At 37.6% G+C, this 19,177-nt stretch overlaps 1 protein-coding gene across 1 annotated transcript in view; it reads right to left on the bottom strand.

Moving 5' to 3' along the window:
* The window catches only part of adamts18 (ADAM metallopeptidase with thrombospondin type 1 motif, 18), a 53,569-nt gene that overhangs the window by 5,365 nt on the left and 29,027 nt on the right, over positions 1–19,177 (bottom strand). The window contains exons 17-19 of the mRNA XM_087793127.1: positions 18,222–18,342; positions 17,179–17,305; positions 12,108–12,312 (exon numbers count right to left, since the gene is read on the bottom strand). Of these exons, the coding sequence (XP_087649253.1) occupies positions 12,108–12,312; positions 17,179–17,305; positions 18,222–18,342 (453 nt within the window). The remainder of the gene's footprint in view (positions 1–12,107; positions 12,313–17,178; positions 17,306–18,221; positions 18,343–19,177) is intronic.

Raw genomic sequence — 19,177 nt, 5'->3', positions numbered from 1 at the left:
TATGTGTAGTATTGTCCAGTACTTGACTCTGGTGTTGTGATAGTGTAGTAACAAGTATATATGTGTAGTATTGTTGAGTACTTGACTCTGGTGTTGTGATAGTGTAGTAACAAGGATATATGTGTAGTATTGTCCAGTACTTGACTCTGGTGTTGTGATAGTGTAGTAACAAGTATATATGTGTAGTATTGTCCAGTACTTGACTCTGGTGTTGTGATAGTGTAGTAACAAGTATATATGTGTAGTATTGTTGAGTACTTGACTCTGGTGTTGTGATAGTGTAGTAACAAGTATATATGTGAAGTATTGTTGAGTACTTGACTCTGGTGTTGTGATAGTGTAGTAACAAGTATATATGTGTAGTATTGTCCAGTACTTGACTCTGGTGTTGTGATAGTGTAGTAACAAGTATATATGTGTAGTATTGTCCAGTACTTGACTCTGGTGTTGTGATAGTGTAGTAACAAGTATATATGTGTAGTATTGTTGAGTACTTGACTCTGGTGTTGTGATAGTGTAGTAACAAGTATATATGTGAAGTATTGTTGAGTACTTGACTCTGGTGTTGTGATAGTGTAGTAACAAGTATATATGTGTAGTATTGTTGAGTACTTGACTCTGGTGTTGTGATAGTGTAGTAACAAGGATATATGTGTAGTATTGTCCAGTACTTGACTCTGGTGTTGTCATAGTATAGTAACAAGGATATATGTGTAGTATTGTCCAGTACTTGACTCTGGTGTTGTGATACTGTAGTAACAAGTATATATGTGTAGTATTGTTGAGTACTTGACTCTGGTGTTGTGATAGTGTAGTAACAAGGATATATGTGTAGTATTGTCCAGTACTTGACTCTGGTGTTGTGATAGTGTAGTAACAAGTATATATGTGTAGTATTGTTGAGTACTTGACTCTGGTGTTGTGATAGTGTAGTAACAAGGATATATGTGTAGTATTGTCCAGTACTTGACTCTGGTGTTGTGATAGTGCAGTAACAAGTATATATGTGTAGTATTGTCCAGTACTTGACTCTGGTGTTGTGATAGTGTAGTAACAAGTATATATGTGTAGTATTGTTGAGTACTTGACTCTGGTGTTGTGATAGTGTAGTAACAAGGATATATGTGTAGTATTGTCCAGTACTTGACTCTGGTGTTGTGATAGTGTAGTAACAAGTATATATGTGTAGTATTGTTGAGTACTTGACTCTGGTGTTGTGATAGTGTAGTAACAAGGATATATGTGTAGTATTGTCCAGTACTTGACTCTGGTGTTGTGATAGTGTAGTAACAAGTATATATGTGTAGTATTGTCCAGTACTTGACTCTGGTGTTGTGATAGTGTAGTAACAAGTATATATGTGTAGTATTGTTGAGTACTTGACTCTGGTGTTGTGATAGTGTAGTAACAAGTATATATGTGAAGTATTGTTGAGTACTTGACTCTGGTGTTGTGATAGTGTAGTAACAAGTATATATGTGTAGTATTGTCCAGTACTTGACTCTGGTGTTGTGATAGTGTAGTAACAAGTATATATGTGTAGTATTGTCCAGTACTTGACTCTGGTGTTGTGATAGTGTAGTAACAAGTATATATGTGTAGTATTGTTGAGTACTTGACTCTGGTGTTGTGATAGTGTAGTAACAAGTATATATGTGAAGTATTGTTGAGTACTTGACTCTGGTGTTGTGATAGTGTAGTAACAAGTATATATGTGTAGTATTGTTGAGTACTTGACTCTGGTGTTGTGATAGTGTAGTAACAAGGATATATGTGTAGTATTGTCCAGTACTTGACTCTGGTGTTGTGATAGTGTAGTAACAAGGATATATGTGTAGTATTGTCCAGTACTTGACTCTGGTGTTGTGATAGTGTAGTAACAAGTATATATGTGTAGTATTGTTGAGTACTTGACTCTGGTGTTGTGATAGTGTAGTAACAAGGATATATGTGTAGTATTGTCCAGTACTTGACTCTGGTGTTGTGATAGTGCAGTAACAAGTATATATGTGTAGTATTGTCCAGTACTTGACTCTGGTGTTGTGATAGTGTAGTAACAAGTATATATGTGTAGTATTGTTGAGTACTTGACTCTGGTGTTGTGATAGTGTAGTAACAAGGATATATGTGTAGTATTGTCCAGTACTTGACTCTGGTGTTGTGATAGTGTAGTAACAAGTATATATGTGTAGTATTGTTGAGTACTTGACTCTGGTGTTGTGATAGTGTAGTAACAAGGATATATGTGTAGTATTGTCCAGTACTTGACTCTGGTGTTGTCATAGTATAGTAACAAGGATATATGTGTAGTATTGTCCAGTACTTGACTCTGGTGTTGTGATACTGTAGTAACAAGTATATATGTGTAGTATTGTTGAGTACTTGACTCTGGTGTTGTGATAGTGTAGTAACAAGGATATATGTGTAGTATTGTCCAGTACTTGACTCTGGTGTTGTGATAGTGTAGTAACAAGTATATATGTGTAGTATTGTTGAGTACTTGACTCTGGTGTTGTGATAGTGTAGTAACAAGGATATATGTGTAGTATTGTCCAGTACTTGACTCTGGTGTTGTGATAGTGCAGTAACAAGTATATATGTGTAGTATTGTCCAGTACTTGACTCTGGTGTTGTGATAGTGTAGTAACAAGTATATATGTGTAGTATTGTTGAGTACTTGACTCTGGTGTTGTGATAGTGTAGTAACAAGGATATATGTGTAGTATTGTCCAGTACTTGACTCTGGTGTTGTGATAGTGTAGTAACAAGTATATATGTGTAGTATTGTTGAGTACTTGACTCTGGTGTTGTGATAGTGTAGTAACAAGGATATATGTGTAGTATTGTCCAGTACTTGACTCTGGTGTTGTGATAGTGTAGTAACAAGTATATATGTGTAGTATTGTCCAGTACTTGACTCTGGTGTTGTGATAGTGTAGTAACAAGTATATATGTGTAGTATTGTTGAGTACTTGACTCTGGTGTTGTGATAGTGTAGTAACAAGTATATATGTGAAGTATTGTTGAGTACTTGACTCTGGTGTTGTGATAGTGTAGTAACAAGTATATATGTGTAGTATTGTCCAGTACTTGACTCTGGTGTTGTGATAGTGTAGTAACAAGTATATATGTGTAGTATTGTCCAGTACTTGACTCTGGTGTTGTGATAGTGTAGTAACAAGTATATATGTGTAGTATTGTTGAGTACTTGACTCTGGTGTTGTGATAGTGTAGTAACAAGTATATATGTGAAGTATTGTTGAGTACTTGACTCTGGTGTTGTGATAGTGTAGTAACAAGTATATATGTGTAGTATTGTTGAGTACTTGACTCTGGTGTTGTGATAGTGTAGTAACAAGGATATATGTGTAGTATTGTCCAGTACTTGACTCTGGTGTTGTGATAGTGTAGTAACAAGGATATATGTGTAGTATTGTCCAGTACTTGACTCTGGTGTTGTGATAGTGTAGTAACAAGTATATATGTGTAGTATTGTTGAGTACTTGACTCTGGTGTTGTGATAGTGTAGTAACAAGGATATATGTGTAGTATTGTCCAGTACTTGACTCTGGTGTTGTGATAGTGTAGTAACAAGTATATATGTGTAGTATTGTTGAGTACTTGACTCTGGTGTTGTGATAGTGTAGTAACAAGGATATATGTGTAGTATTGTCCAGTACTTGACTCTGGTGTTGTGATAGTGTAGTAACAAGTATATATGTGTAGTATTGTTGAGTACTTGACTCTGGTGTTGTGATAGTGTAGTAACAAGTATATATGTGTAGTATTGTCCAGTACTTGACTCTGGTGTTGTGATAGTGTAGTAACAAGGATATATGTGTAGTATTGTCCAGTACTTGACTCTGGTGTTGTGATAGTGTAGTAACAAGGATATATGTGTAGTATTGTCCAGTACTTGACTCTGGTTTTGTAGTATTTACAGACCACATGACTCTTGACGAAGTCGTAACTTTCATTTGTTTTCAAACCAAAATATGTTCAAACATCAGCTTTAAAAGCTGCTGGACTCACTGTATCCTCTCGTCCTCAGTCATCATTCTTCCTTTAGCCTTGTAGGACGTACCAACTGCTGCCATCTAGAGGCCGGAAGTTTAATTTCTACACAAAAATGCTGTGAATATAATTGACTGTTATTTGTAACTAAAAATATTGTATTATTTTAAGAGAAAATAACAGCTATATTATATGTATCAATATTTTCTTTTAATAAAAAGTGATACAGTGAAAACAGGAAGTCGTTTTCTCTCCCAGAGACTATATTTCTATCGCAAAACACTCACTTGACGTGTCAACCTTCCACTTGTCTCTCGCCAACAGAAGGTCGTCGCGGTAACGACAAACATTACCGGAACAATCCTCCATTACTCAGAGCAAAGTGACCGCCGGCCGCGCTGCCCCCCGCTGGGACCGGACTGTCATTGCAGCTGATTTATCTGACAGTAAACACACATCTGAGCGTGTTTAGACTCACACACACACACACACACACACACGGTGTGTCCTCTGCTCGCTACACTGATGGATCCCACCGGCGTCTGACCACAGACTGAACTCACAGCAGCATTCCTGCGCCAGAGTGATGTCTCGCCGACACCTTCGCGCCACAAAGTGACTCGTCGACCTCAACGACTCACGACATCGTAAACAAGGCGTCGTTCGGTTTAAAGAACGAATCTGTGGAGTTATTGCTGTCAGAAGATACTGATAATAGATAATAGAAGATACTGAGAATAGATAATAGAAGATACTGATAATAGATAATAGAAGATACTGATAATAGATAATAGAAGAAACTGATAATAGATAATAGAAGATACTGAGAATAGATAATAGAAGATACTGATAATAGATAATAGAAGATACTGATAATATATAATAGAAGATACTGATAATAGATAATAGAAGATACTGATAATAGATAATAGAAGATACTGATAATAGATAATAGAAGATACTGATAATAGATAACAGAAGATACTGATAATAGATAATAGAAGATACTGATAATAGATAATAGAAGATACTGAGAATAGATAATAGAAGATACTGAGAATAGATAATAGAAGATACTGAGAATAGATAATAGAAGATACTGATAATAGATAATAGAAGATACTGATAATAGATAATAGAAGATACTGATAATAGATAACAGAAGATACTGATAATAGATAATAGAAGATACTGATAATAGATAATAGAAGATACTGAGAATAGATAATAGAAGATACTGAGAATAGATAATAGAAGAAACTGATAATAGATAATAGAAGATACTGAGAATAGATAATAGAAGAAACTGATAATAGATAATAGAAGATACTGAGAATAGATAATAGAAGATACTGATAATAGATAATAGAAGATACTGATAATAGATAATAGAAGATACTGATAATAGATAATAGAAGATACTGATAATAGATAATAGAAGATACTGATAATAGATAATAGAAGATACTGATAATAGATAATAGAAGATACTGATAATAGATAATAGAAGATACTGAGAATAGATAATAGAATAAACTGATAATAGATAATAGAAGATACTGATAATAGATAATAGAAGATACTGATAATAGATAATAGAAGATACTGATAATAGATAATAGAAGATACTGATAATAGATAATAGAAGATACTGATAATAGATAATAGAAGATACTGATAATAGATAATAGAAGATACTGATAATAGATAATAGAAGATACTGAGAATAGATAATAGAAGATACTGATAATAGATAATAGAAGATACTGATAATAGATAATAGAAGAAACTGAGAATAGATAATAGAAGATACTGATAATAGATAATAGAAGATACTGATAATAGATAATAGAAGAAACTGAGAATAGATAATAGAAGATACTGATAATAGATAATAGAAGATACTGAGAATAGATAATAGAAGATACTGAGAATAGATAATAGAATAAACTGAGAATAGATAATAGAAGATACTGATAATAGATAATAGAAGATACTGAGAATAGATAATAGAAGATACTGATAATAGATAATAGAAGATACTGATAATAGATAATAGAAGATACTGATAATAGATAATAGAAGATACTGAGAATAGATAATAGAAGATACTGAGAATAGATAATAGAAGATACTGAGAATAGATAATAGAAGAAACTGAGAATAGATAATAGAAGATACTGATAATAGATAATAGAAGATACTGAGAATAGATAATAGAAGATACTGATAATAGATAATAGAAGATACTGATAATAGATAATAGAAGATACTGATAATAGATAATAGAAGATACTGAGAATAGATAATAAAAGAAACTGAGAATAGATAATAGAAGATACTGATAATAGATAATAGAAGATACTGAGAATAGATAATAGAAGATACTGATAATAGATAATAGAAGATACTGATAATAGATAATAGAAGATACTGAGAATAGATAATAGAAGATACTGATAATAGATAATAGAAGATACTGAGAATAGATAATAGAAGATACTGATAATAGATAATAGAAGATACTGATAATAGATAATAGAAGAAACTGAGAATAGATAATAGAAGATACTGAGAATAGATAATAGAAGATACTGATAATAGATAATAGAAGATACTGAGAATAGATAATAGAAGAAACTGATAATAGATAATAGAAGATACTGAGAATAGATAATAGAAGATACTGATAATAGATAATAGAAGATACTGATAATAGATAATAGAAGATACTGATAATAGATAATAGAAGATACTGATAATAGATAATAGAAGATACTGAGAATAGATAATAGAAGATACTGATAATAGATAATAGAAGATACTGAGAATAGATAATAGAAGATACTGATAATAGATAATAGAAGATACTGATAATAGATAATAGAAGATACTGAGAATAGATAATAGAAGATACTGATAATAGATAATAGAAGATACTGAGAATAGATAATAGAAGATACTGAGAATAGATAATAGAAGATACTGATAATAGATAATAGAAGATACTGATAATAGATAATAGAAGATACTGAGAATAGATAATAGAAGATACTGATAATAGATAATAGAAGATACTGAGAATAGATAATAGAAGATACTGATAATAGATAATAGAAGATACTGATAATAGATAATAGAAGAAACTGATAATAGATAATAGAAGAAACTGATAATAGATAATAGAAGATACTGAGAATAGATAATAGAAGATACTGATAATAGATAATAGAAGATACTGATAATAGATAATAGAAGATACTGAGAATAGATAATAGAAGATACTGATAATAGATAATAGAAGATACTGAGAATAGATAATAGAAGATACTGATAATAGATAATAGAAGATACTGATAATAGATAATAGAAGATACTGAGAATAGATAATAGAAGATACTGATAATAGATAATAGAAGATACTGAGAATAGATAATAGAAGATACTGATAATAGATAATAGAAGATACTGAGAATAGATAATAGAAGATACTGATAATAGATAATAGAAGATACTGATAATAGATAATAGAAGAAACTGATAATAGATAATAGAAGAAACTGATAATAGATAATAGAAGAAACTGATAATAGATAATAGAAGAAACTGATAATAGATAATAGAAGATACTGATAATAGATAATAGAAGAAACTGATAATAGATAATAGAAGAAACTGATAATAGATAATAGAAGAGACTGATAATCGATAATAGAAGATACTGAGAATAGATAATAGAAGATACTGATAATAGATAATAGAAGATACTGAGAATAGATAATAGAAGATACTGATAATAGATAATAGAAGAAACAGATGCACACGATAATGGACAGATATTCAAAATCATATTTGATCCAAATCACAGTTACTTTATGATTTATATTTCAAGAAAATGCTTTTAAAATTACAATTTTTTTATTTTTTTATTTTATTTATAATTCACGTTCAAATATGCACAGCGTTTGTTCATGTTTGTGTTGCAATTAAACTTCTGGCCTCTAGTAGGCAGCAGTCATGACGTCCTCCGCAGCTAAAGGAAGAATGATGACTGAGGACGAGAGGATACAGTGAGTCCAGCAGCTTTTAAAGCTGATGTTTGGACATATTTTGGTTTGAAAACAAATGAAAGTTACGACTTCGTCAAGAGTCATGTGGTCTGTAAATACTACAACACCAGAGTCAAGTACTGGACAATACTACACATATATACTTGTTACTACACTATCACAACACCAGAGTCAAGTACTGGACAATACTACACATATATACTTGTTACTACACTATCACAACACCAGAGTCAAGTACTGGACAATACTACACATATATACTTGTTACTACACTATCACAACACCAGAGTCAAGTACTGGACAATACTACACATATGTATACTTGTTACTACACTATCACAACACCAGAGTCAAGTACTGGACAATACTACACATATGTATACTTGTTACTACACTATCACAACACCAGAGTCAAGTACTGGACAATGCTACACATATGTATACTTGTTACTACACTATCACAACACCAGAGTCAAGTACTGGACAATACTACACATATGTATACTTGTTACTACACTATAACAACACCAGAGTCAAGTACTGGACAATACTACACATATGTATACTTGTTACTACACTATCACAACACCAGAGTCAAGTACTGGACAATACTACACATATATACTTGTTACTACACTATCACAACACCAGAGTCAAGTACTGGACAATACTACACATATATACTTGTTACTACACTATCACAACACCAGAGTCAAGTACTGGACAATACTACACATATATACTTGTTACTACACTATCACAACACCAGAGTCAAGTACTGGACAATACTACACATATATACGTGTTACTACACTATCACAACACCAGAGTCAAGTACTGGACAATACTACACATATATACTTGTTACTACACTATCACAACACCAGAGTCAAGTACTGGACAATACTACACATATATACTTGCTACTACACTATCACAACACCAGAGTCAAGTACTGGACAATATTACACATATATACTTGTTACTACACTATCACAACACCAGAGTCAAGTACTGGACAATACTACACATATATACTTGTTACTACACTATCACAACACCCGAGTCAAGTACTGGACAATACTACACATATATACTTGTTACTACACTATCACAACACCAGAGTCAAGTACTGGACAATACTACACATATATACTTGTTACTACACTATCACAACACCAGAGTCAAGTACTTGACAATACTAAACATATATACTTGTTACTACACTATCACAACACCAGAGTCAAGTACTCCACAATATTACACATATATACGTGTTACTACACTATCACAACACCAGAGTCAAGTACTGGACAATACTACACATATATACGTGTTACTACACTATCACAACACCAGAGTCAAGTACTGGACAGTACTACACATATATACTTGTTACTACACTATCACAACATCAGAGTCAAGTACTGGACAATAATACACATATATACTTGTTACTACACTATCACAACACCAGAGTCAAGTACTGGACAATACTACACATATATACTTATTACTTCACTATCACAACGCCAGAGTCAAGTACTGGACAATACTACACATATATACTTGTTACTACACTATCACAACACCAGAGTCAAGTACTCAACAATACTACACATATATACTTGTTACTACACTATCACAACACCAGAGTCAAGTACTGGACAATACTACACAAATATACTTGTTACTACACTATCACAACACCAGAGTCAAGTACTGGACAATACTACACATATATACTTGTTACTACACTATCACAACACCAGAGTCAAGTACTGGACAATACTACACATATATACTTGTTACTACACTATCACAACACCAGAGTCAAGTACTGGACAATACTACACATATATACTTGTTACTACACTATCACAACACCAGAGTCAAGTACTGGACAATACTACACATATATACTTGTTACTACACTATCACAACACCAGAGTCAAGTACTGGACAATACTACACATGTATCCTTGTTACTACACTATCACTATATCACTATATATCGTATCCTTGTATCGTGATACGTATCGTACTGACAGATTCTTGAAAATACACACTCCTACTTTGAAGTTTCTTGAAGCTTCATAAATATTTATCATCGTTCATCAAGAGCTGAGAATAAAGAAAGAACTTTGAGTTAAATGTCAAAAGTCTGAACGAATCCTCTATAAACTGCCAAAAATCCAGGTTGATCAGAGACGACGATGCTTCGGAACATTCAGAGTTAAGAGGTGAGCCGACAGTTTAGAAATGATGTGAGGTCACAGAGCGCCACCTAGTGGGCTCTGACATCACTAGACTTTACACACAGTGTCGTGTTTCCATGAAGACGCTCATAGTTTTCTCAGCATGTGGTCAGAGTTGTGTTGTTGTGTGTTCAAAAAAATCCTGATTTTGCTACACATGTTGTGTTGTTCTCATCAGTTTCTGTGAACTTCCCGCTCATTTGAAGAAAAGAAAAAGTAAACCATAAGTAAAACTGATGGGGGTCTAAAGTGTGTGGAGAGTCGATAGTGTGGACTGTTATAAAGTGTTATTACACATTTACAAACTCTCAGGTGTCGATTAACTGCAGATATTAAACGTTTAACTCATCATGGAAGTGACATCAGTGACATCAGTGACATCAGGGACATCAGTGACATCAGTGACATCAGGGACATCAGGGACATCAGTGACATCAGGGACTCATTTTCAACAGTTTAGTTCAAATAAAAAATGAATAATAATAAACAGATAAAACTGTGATTCTATGTCAGTGATAAATGTTTGGATCGACAAAATCTGATTTAAGTTCGACAAAAGTCCACCAGAGGGCAGCAGAGCGCTGTCGAAGCATCACCGCAGTAACCATGACGACACTTTATTCTGATAAACATATCATGGGTTTAAATGAGGAACTTTTGGAAGTAAATTAGTTCAGTCGTAATCTGACAGTGTTACAATAAAATGTGTGTGTGTGTGTGTGTGTGTGTGTGTGTGTGTGTGTGTGTGTGTGTGTGTGTGTGTGTGTGTGTGTGTGTGTGTGTGTGTGTGTGTGTGTGTGTGTGTGTGTGTGTGTGTGTGTGTGTGTGTGTGTGTGTGTGTGTGTGTGTGTGTGTGTGTGTGTGTGTGTGTGTGTGTGTGTGTGTGTAGCTGTGTGTACATGTGTGTTTATATACCTATGTTTTTGCTTATGTGTGTGTCTATATAGGTGTGAGTGTCTATGTGTGTGTGTGTGTGTGTGTGTGTGCAGGTGTGTGTTCATGTGTGTTTATATGTATGTTTGTGGATATGTGCGTGTCTATATACGTGTGAGTGTCTATGTGTGTGCGTGCGAGTGTGTGTGTGTGTGTGTTTACATGTGTGTTTATATATGTATATTTGTGAATATATGTGTGTGTTTGTTTATATATGTATATTTGAGGCATATGTGTGTGTGTGCACATGTGTGTCTATAGATGTATATTTGTGCATATGTGTGTGTGCACATGTGTGTCTATAGATGTATATTTGTGCATATGTGTGTGTGTGTGCACGTGTGTGTCTATAGATGTATATTTGTGCATATGTGTGTGTGTGTGCACGTGTGTGTCTATAGATGTATATTTGTGCATATGTGTGTGTGTGTGCACGTGTGTGTCTATAGATGTATATTTGTGCATATGTGTGTGTGTGTGCACATGTGTGTCTATAGATGTATATTTGTGTATATGTGTGTGTGTGTGCACGTGTGTGTCTATAGATGTATATTTGTGCATATGTGTGTGTGTGTGCACATGTGTGTCTATAGCTGTATATTTGTGCATATGTGTGTGTGTGTGTGTGCACATGTGTGTCCATAGATGTATATCTGTGCATATTTGTGTGTGTGTGCACATGTGTGTCCATAGATGTATATTTGTGCATATGTGTGTGTGTGTGCACGTGTGTGTCTATATACGTTCTTAGCTAAAACAACAAACACAAAATAATCCTACTCTGAGCGCAGTTTGTTGAATCCTCAGCGAGCAGTTGTGTGTTTGTACTCACCGGCGTCCAGGCGCCGCTGCTCCACTCTGGTGGACAGGTGTGTGTGTTGCAGGGCTGGACGTGTGCAGGTGTGACCACCGGACACAGCGAGTGTGTAACGACTTCTTCTCTCTGATACGTCACTTTCCTCACACAACGCAACGTCCTGGTCTGTTGACCCACACCACAGGAGCGGCTACACACACTCCAGTCGCCCGTCAACCACCTGCACACACACACATTTAAGACACAAACACATAGCTCACACAAAGTAAAAAATAAACACACACACACGTTAAAGACACACACGTGAATCACACGAAAAAATCTGATAAAACATATGCACATTAGAAACACACACACATAACTTACACACAATTGAGGAAAAAAACAAACACACACGTTCAAGACACACATGTGAATCACACGCAAAATCTCACAAAATCTCATAAAACACACACACATTAAAGATACATACACAACTCACACATAATCACACCCAAAATCTCATAAAACACACACACATTAAAGATACATACATAACTCACACATAATCACACACAAAATCTAAAAAAACACACACACATTAAAGACACGCAAAATCACATTATAGACACACACACAGTAATAACATGCAAAATCACACAAAAAATCTCATAAAACACACACAAACTAAAAGAACACAAACAAATACATTTAAAACACACATGCTACACACACAAGCACATCGTATGCCACCAATTGTATACTCAAACTATTCAAAGGATCAAAAGTATCCCAGCTACTTGGGGCGAGAGGGGGGGGACACCCCTCACAAGTTACTTTTGGGCTGTGGGAGGAAACCAGAGTGTCCGGAGTCATGATTTTCAAAATAAAACTAATCGTTTACATCTGTCGCACACGCTCGTGCATGTACGCGCTATTACAAAGACACTGTTTCTTTAAGTGACATCACAGACCATGGATGACATCACTCAAACCGTGCCAGGAGCCAAGGTCAGGAGCAGCACAAAGGTTGATTGATTTGCTCTTCCTGTCGACGCATGTTCAAATAAAGTTTTTAGTTGTGTTGCAAAGCGAAGGATGTTTTACACTGAATGCTATATTTGCTAGCTTAGCAAGTGGCTAACAGTGCTAGCTTAGCAAGTGGCTAACAGTGCTAGCTTAGCAAGTGGCCAACAGTGCTAGCTTAGCAAGTGGCTAACAGTGCTAGCTTAGCAAGTGGCCAACAGTGCTAGCTTAGCAAGTGGCTAACAGTGCTAGCTTAGAAAGTGGCTAACAGTGCTAGCTTAGCAAGTGGCTAACAGTGCTAGCTTAGCAAGTGGCTAACAGTGCTAGCTCATCCGTAACACGGGTGATAAAAATATCATCTGCGTCGTTAAAAAGATAATTTTAACACGATAAACTTTCAATCTAACGTCAAAATGACACAAGTTTTTACTTTTAATGACTCAAAATATCAAACGTTGTCTGGTCACGTGACTCGTTCTTCGGATCAAAAGTCGTCCGTCGCGTCCGAAATAACTCCAGCGAAGCGTCTTCGCCACGAGACTCGTCGTACATTCCTTCGCTGGAAAAGCGTGTGTTTTAAATATAAATATGACATGTGATCGAGGGGAAAAAGAGCCACTTGTGGAGCCGACGCTGTAATTTCTACATGTGGTTTGTGAGGACGTCGTGTGTTTAGCAGCCCCTCGGCCAACGACAACACACGCACTTACTGCGGACCTCGGCTCCGATTAGAACCTTCGCTTCTCCGCGAGTCGACGTCCTACGTTTAGTACTTACTAACTTATGTGATAGTTATAATTAGATTAACCCGCGAGTCACTGAACCACCGTTCCGTTAGCGTGATTGTTTGATTTTGAGTGTGCGTGTTTGGGTGCGTTTGTTTGTATGTGTGTTTGTTTGTGTGCCTGTTCGGGTTTTCCCACATGTGTTGGTTCATTTGTTTTTTGTGTGTATATTGCCTCATTTTTGTTTTAATGTTTTTGAGTGTGCGTGTGTGTTTGCTAGTTTTTGTGTGTTTGTGTTTGTGCACGTTTGTTTGGATGTGTGTTTGTTTGTGTGTCTGTTCGGGTTTTCCCACGTGTGTTGGTTCATTTGTTTTTGCGTGTATATTGCCTTATTTTTGTTTTAATGTTTTTGAGTGTGCGTGTGTGTTTGCTAGTTTTTGTGTGTTTGTGTTTGTGCACGTTTGTTTGGATGTGTGTTTGTTTGTGTTCCCATTCGGGTTTGCCTAGGTTTATTGTTTTTTTGTATGTATAATGCCTCATTTTGTGCATGTTTTTGTGTGATTGTTTTTTTTGTGTGTGTGATTTGTTTGTTTGTTTGTGTTTGCTTTATTGGATGTTTTTCTCTATTACCCGCGAGTCCATATGCCGGGCCTGGTGTTTAACGTTGTATAAATGTTGTCTTAACTACACAATGACTTGGATAAAATGAACCAAAACTAAAATTTTATTCTAAATCAAAAAACTCACAATTGCATTTTTTTTTCTTAGCCTTGGGTTAGAATTTTGGTCGAATTTGAGGAAAATCCGTTTTTAGTGTTTGGTGATGTTTGAGTTTCTAAAGCAACAAACACACAAGAACGTGTGAAAGTGGAACAAAGTTTAAATCTCATTATTACACTGGAGTCGCTGTGACCGACACGTTTAAATGTGACGCTTCAACGTACACAACAGTGTGAGTCTGGACAAAAAGACGCACACATTCCATCTACTGTACACAAAGTGGAGGTTCAGCCAAACACAAAAACATCCAAGAGGGGCCATGTTGGCTATATGTGTTCACACAGACACACACACACACAAATACGTACATACACACACTCGCACACGCATACACACAGTCACACATTTACGCACATACACACACACACACTCACACTCACACACACACGTATAAACACTCACACACACAAACGCACATACACACACTCACGCACACACACACACGTATAAACACACACTCACACACATGTATAAACACACAGACACACGTAAGTATAAACACACACTCACACACATACACACAAAGACACACACACACACACTCAGGCACACACACACACAGACACACACACACCCCCACATACGCACACACACACACACACACACACACACACAGACACACACACATACGCACACACAGACACACACACACAGACACACACAATGCTGGTCTACGGGTGTCACACAGCGTTACTGGTCTACACGGGTGTCACTGATCAGGACTCGCTCCAGAACCGGACAAAGAGCTTCGGCTTCTTAAGACCTTTCAGTGCGATAAGAGGGAAGCTCTGGATTAGAAACAGGAAGTGGGGGTCTATGGGGTCTAAGGGGTCCTGAGGGTCTTGAGGGTCTTGGGGGTCTCGGGTGGTGGGAAACTGTCAGAGGGAGAAACCAACACTCGTCTGGTTTGTGTAACTGAAAAACTAACACTTTTGCTTCAAGACATTGAACACGATTCTGATTCTCACAGAGCCAGGATCAGAACCTGAGTTATCAATGATAACCCAGGATCAGAACCTGAGTTATCAATGATAACCCAGGATCAGAACCTGAGTTATCAATGATAACCCAGGATCAGAACCTGAGTTATCAATGATAACCCAGGATCAGAACCTGAGTTATCAATGATAACTCAGGATCAAAACCTGAGTTATCAATGATAACCTCAAGTTATTATCTGGTGACCCGGGTCAGAACCAGATCTTCTGGACCAGAGACTTCAACTGAGAACCTTGACCTTTAAACATCAATGTGACCTACATTGTGTGTTTGATTGTTTTTATGTGTCTGTTTTTATGTGTATGCATTTTTTTGTTTGTTTGGATGTTTTTTTTGTGTGTGTGTTTTTTTTTGTGTGTGTTTAACCGTTCTGTTTGAGTATTGGTTTGTTTTTGTGTGTGCACGTGTGTGTGTGTTTTTTTTTGTGTGCTTTTTTAGTGTGTGTTTGTTTTTTGTGCGCGTTTGTCTGGATGTGTTTGTTTGCCCCTTCCAGTTCGCCCATGTGTGTTTGTTTATTTGTTTTTTTTGTGTGTATACTTTCACATGTTTTTTTTATGTTTTTGTGTGTGTGCTTATGTGATTGTTTGTGTATCTGTTTTAATGTGTGTCTGTTTGTTTGTTTGTTTGAGCTTTTGTTTGTTGGTCTGTCCGTGTTTTTGTTTGTGTGTTTAATGTGTCTCTGTCATTTAATAAGAAGTAGAAGAAGAAAAAAAATAACAATAAGAAGTAGAAGAAGAAGGAGAATAAAAAAGAGTGAAGGTAATAATAAAAGTCATGAGTTGATATAATTTACGAGGTCATGAAGACACTTGCAGGAGAAACAGAAGAACATAGAAGTTCACCAGAGTGTATGGACCACAGGAGAGCTCTAGTGTGTGTGTGTGTGTGTGTGTGTGTGTGTGTGTGGGGGGCGGGGGGGGGTGTGTGTGTGTGTGTGTGTGTGCGTGTGTGTGTGTGTGTCAGAGAGAGAGTCTATAATAAAGTCTTTGGGTTTCAGCAAATGTGGCAACACTAAGAATCACACCACAGATGCCACAGTGGTCAAACACACACACACACACACACACGCACACAGACATACAAAAAGCTACACACAAACATACAGCTACACACACAGACAAACCTACACACATTAATACTCACACACTCGAACGTACATACACACTCATACACACACCTACACAAACTAAAACACCGACACACACTTGTACAAATACACACACTAACACACCTACACACATATGTAAAAACACACACACTAACACACCTACACACACTCATACACACCTCGCACACCCACTAACACACCTACACACACTTACACACCTACACACACTCGTACACACACCTACACACACTCGTACACACACACACACACTAACACACCTACACACACACACACACACACACACACAGACACACACACACACACACGCACAGACACACACACAGACAGACACACACAGACACACACACACACACACACAGACATACACACACACAGACACACACACAGACACACACAGACACACACACACACAGACACACACACACACACACACACACACTGCACTCACTGTGCGGGGCAGGCCTGTGTGTTACAAAGATGTGATCCCAGTGTGGGTCGAGTCTGAGGGACACACATGCTGGAGTTGACCTGGAGCTTATGGTCCTGCAGACAGATGGCCTTGGTGGAGATACGACCTGTGTGGGTGAGACGAGTGGGTGAGACACAAGAGTGAGACACGTGGGTGAGACAAAAGGTTTAGACAAGAGGGTGAGACACAAGAGTGAGACACGTGGGTGTGACAAGAGGTTGAGACAGGAGGGTGAGACATAAGGGTGAGACAGGAGGGTGAGACAAGAGGGTGAGACAAGAGGGTGAGAAAGGAGGTTGAGACACGTGGGTGAGACAAGAGGGTGAGACAAGAGGGTGAGACAGGTGAGTGAGACAGGAGGGTGAGACAAGAGGGCGAGACATGAGGGTGAGACAAGAGGGTGAGACAGGAGGGTGAGACAAGAGGGTGAGACAAGAGGGTGAGAAAGGAGGTTGAGACACGTGGGTGAGACAAGAGGTTGAGACAAGAGGGTGAGACAGGAGGGTGAGACAGGAGGGTGAAACGAGTGGGTGAGACATAAGGGTGAGACAGGAGGGTGAGACAAGAGGGTGAGAAAGGAGGTTGAGACACGTGGGTGAGACAAGAGGGTGAGACAGGAGGGTGAGACATAAGGGTGAGACAGGAGGGTGAGACAAGAGGGTGAGACAAGAGGGTGAGAAAGGAGGTTGAGACACGTGGGTGAGACAAGAGGTTGAGACAAGAGGGTGAGACAGGAGGGTGAGACAGGAGGGTGAAACGAGTGGGTGAGACATGAGGGTGAGACAAGAGGGTGAGACAGGAGGGTGAGACAAGAGGGTGAGAAAGGAGGTTGAGACACGTGGGTGAGACAAGAGGTTGAGACAAGAGGGTGAGACAGGAGGGTGAGACAGAAGGGTGAAACGAGTGGGTGAGACAAGAGGGTGAGACATGAGAGTGAGACAGGAGGGTGAGACAAGTGGGTGAGAGCAGACCAGTAGGTGCTCCAGGTGTAGCATCATGTGAGCAGGACCATGAAGTCTCACCTCCTGCACACGGGGCAGAGCAGTCGGACCGAACCACCCCCCAGCTGTAGTCCGGCTTCCTCTCGGCGCGCGGCAGTGTGTACTCCCACGTCACGCCGGGGTTCCTGCCCTGAAGGAGGATCTGTGGACGAGCAGGACCGACAGTCACTCCAGAACCAACGTGACACCATGATGGATCGCGGTTAACTAGACACGGGTATCAATCTGGCTCGGGTCGCTGACCCCGGACCAGCAACACCCCCTCAGACCCGGGGAGCGTCACAGTGGGCGTCTCCGGCAGGAGCCAGATGTTCCCGCGGCTCGAATCCAGCTGTTCGACCTCATCAGGTCCACAGAGTCTTTCCAGCGTGTCAGAGCGTTTCCTTGACGACGACCTTTTCTCCGGTCGCACCAGGTCACCTCCTGGAGATGTTTCTAGATGTATTCTCTTCAGCGTCGACAGAATCTCACGAGTAGATCCTGAACAGACGCCATGAGTGTTGTCGATTTTTAGATCGCAACTCAAATATTTTTTAAGGTTTATATTTCAATAAAGTGTGTATAAAATAAAATATTATTTAGAAAAGTATAATTAATATTTAGATATTCTCAGCATTGGTTCATTTGTGTGTTCTAATTAAACTTCCGGTCTCTAGATGGCAGCAGTCGTTATGTCTTCCGCAGCTAAAGGAAGAATGATGACTGAGGACGAGAGGATACAGTGAGTCTAGCAGCTTTTAAAGCTCATGTTTGGACATATTTTGGTTTGAAAACAAATTAAAGTAGTTACGACTTCGTCAAGAGTCATGTGGTCTGTAAATACTACAACACCAGAGTCAAGTACTGGACAATACTACACATATATACTTGTTACTACAGTATCACAACACCAGAGTCAAGTACTGGACAATACTACACATATATACTTGTTACTACGCTATCACAACACCAGAGTCAAGTACTGGACAATACTACAC

This window comes from Callionymus lyra, chromosome 6 (assembly GCF_982586985.1).
Source record: "Callionymus lyra chromosome 6, fCalLyr1.hap1.1, whole genome shotgun sequence".
Lineage (NCBI taxonomy): Eukaryota > Metazoa > Chordata > Actinopteri > Syngnathiformes > Callionymidae > Callionymus > Callionymus lyra.
The sequence above is the reverse complement of the archived record's forward strand: the minus strand, read 5'-3'. Positions and strand labels throughout refer to the sequence as shown.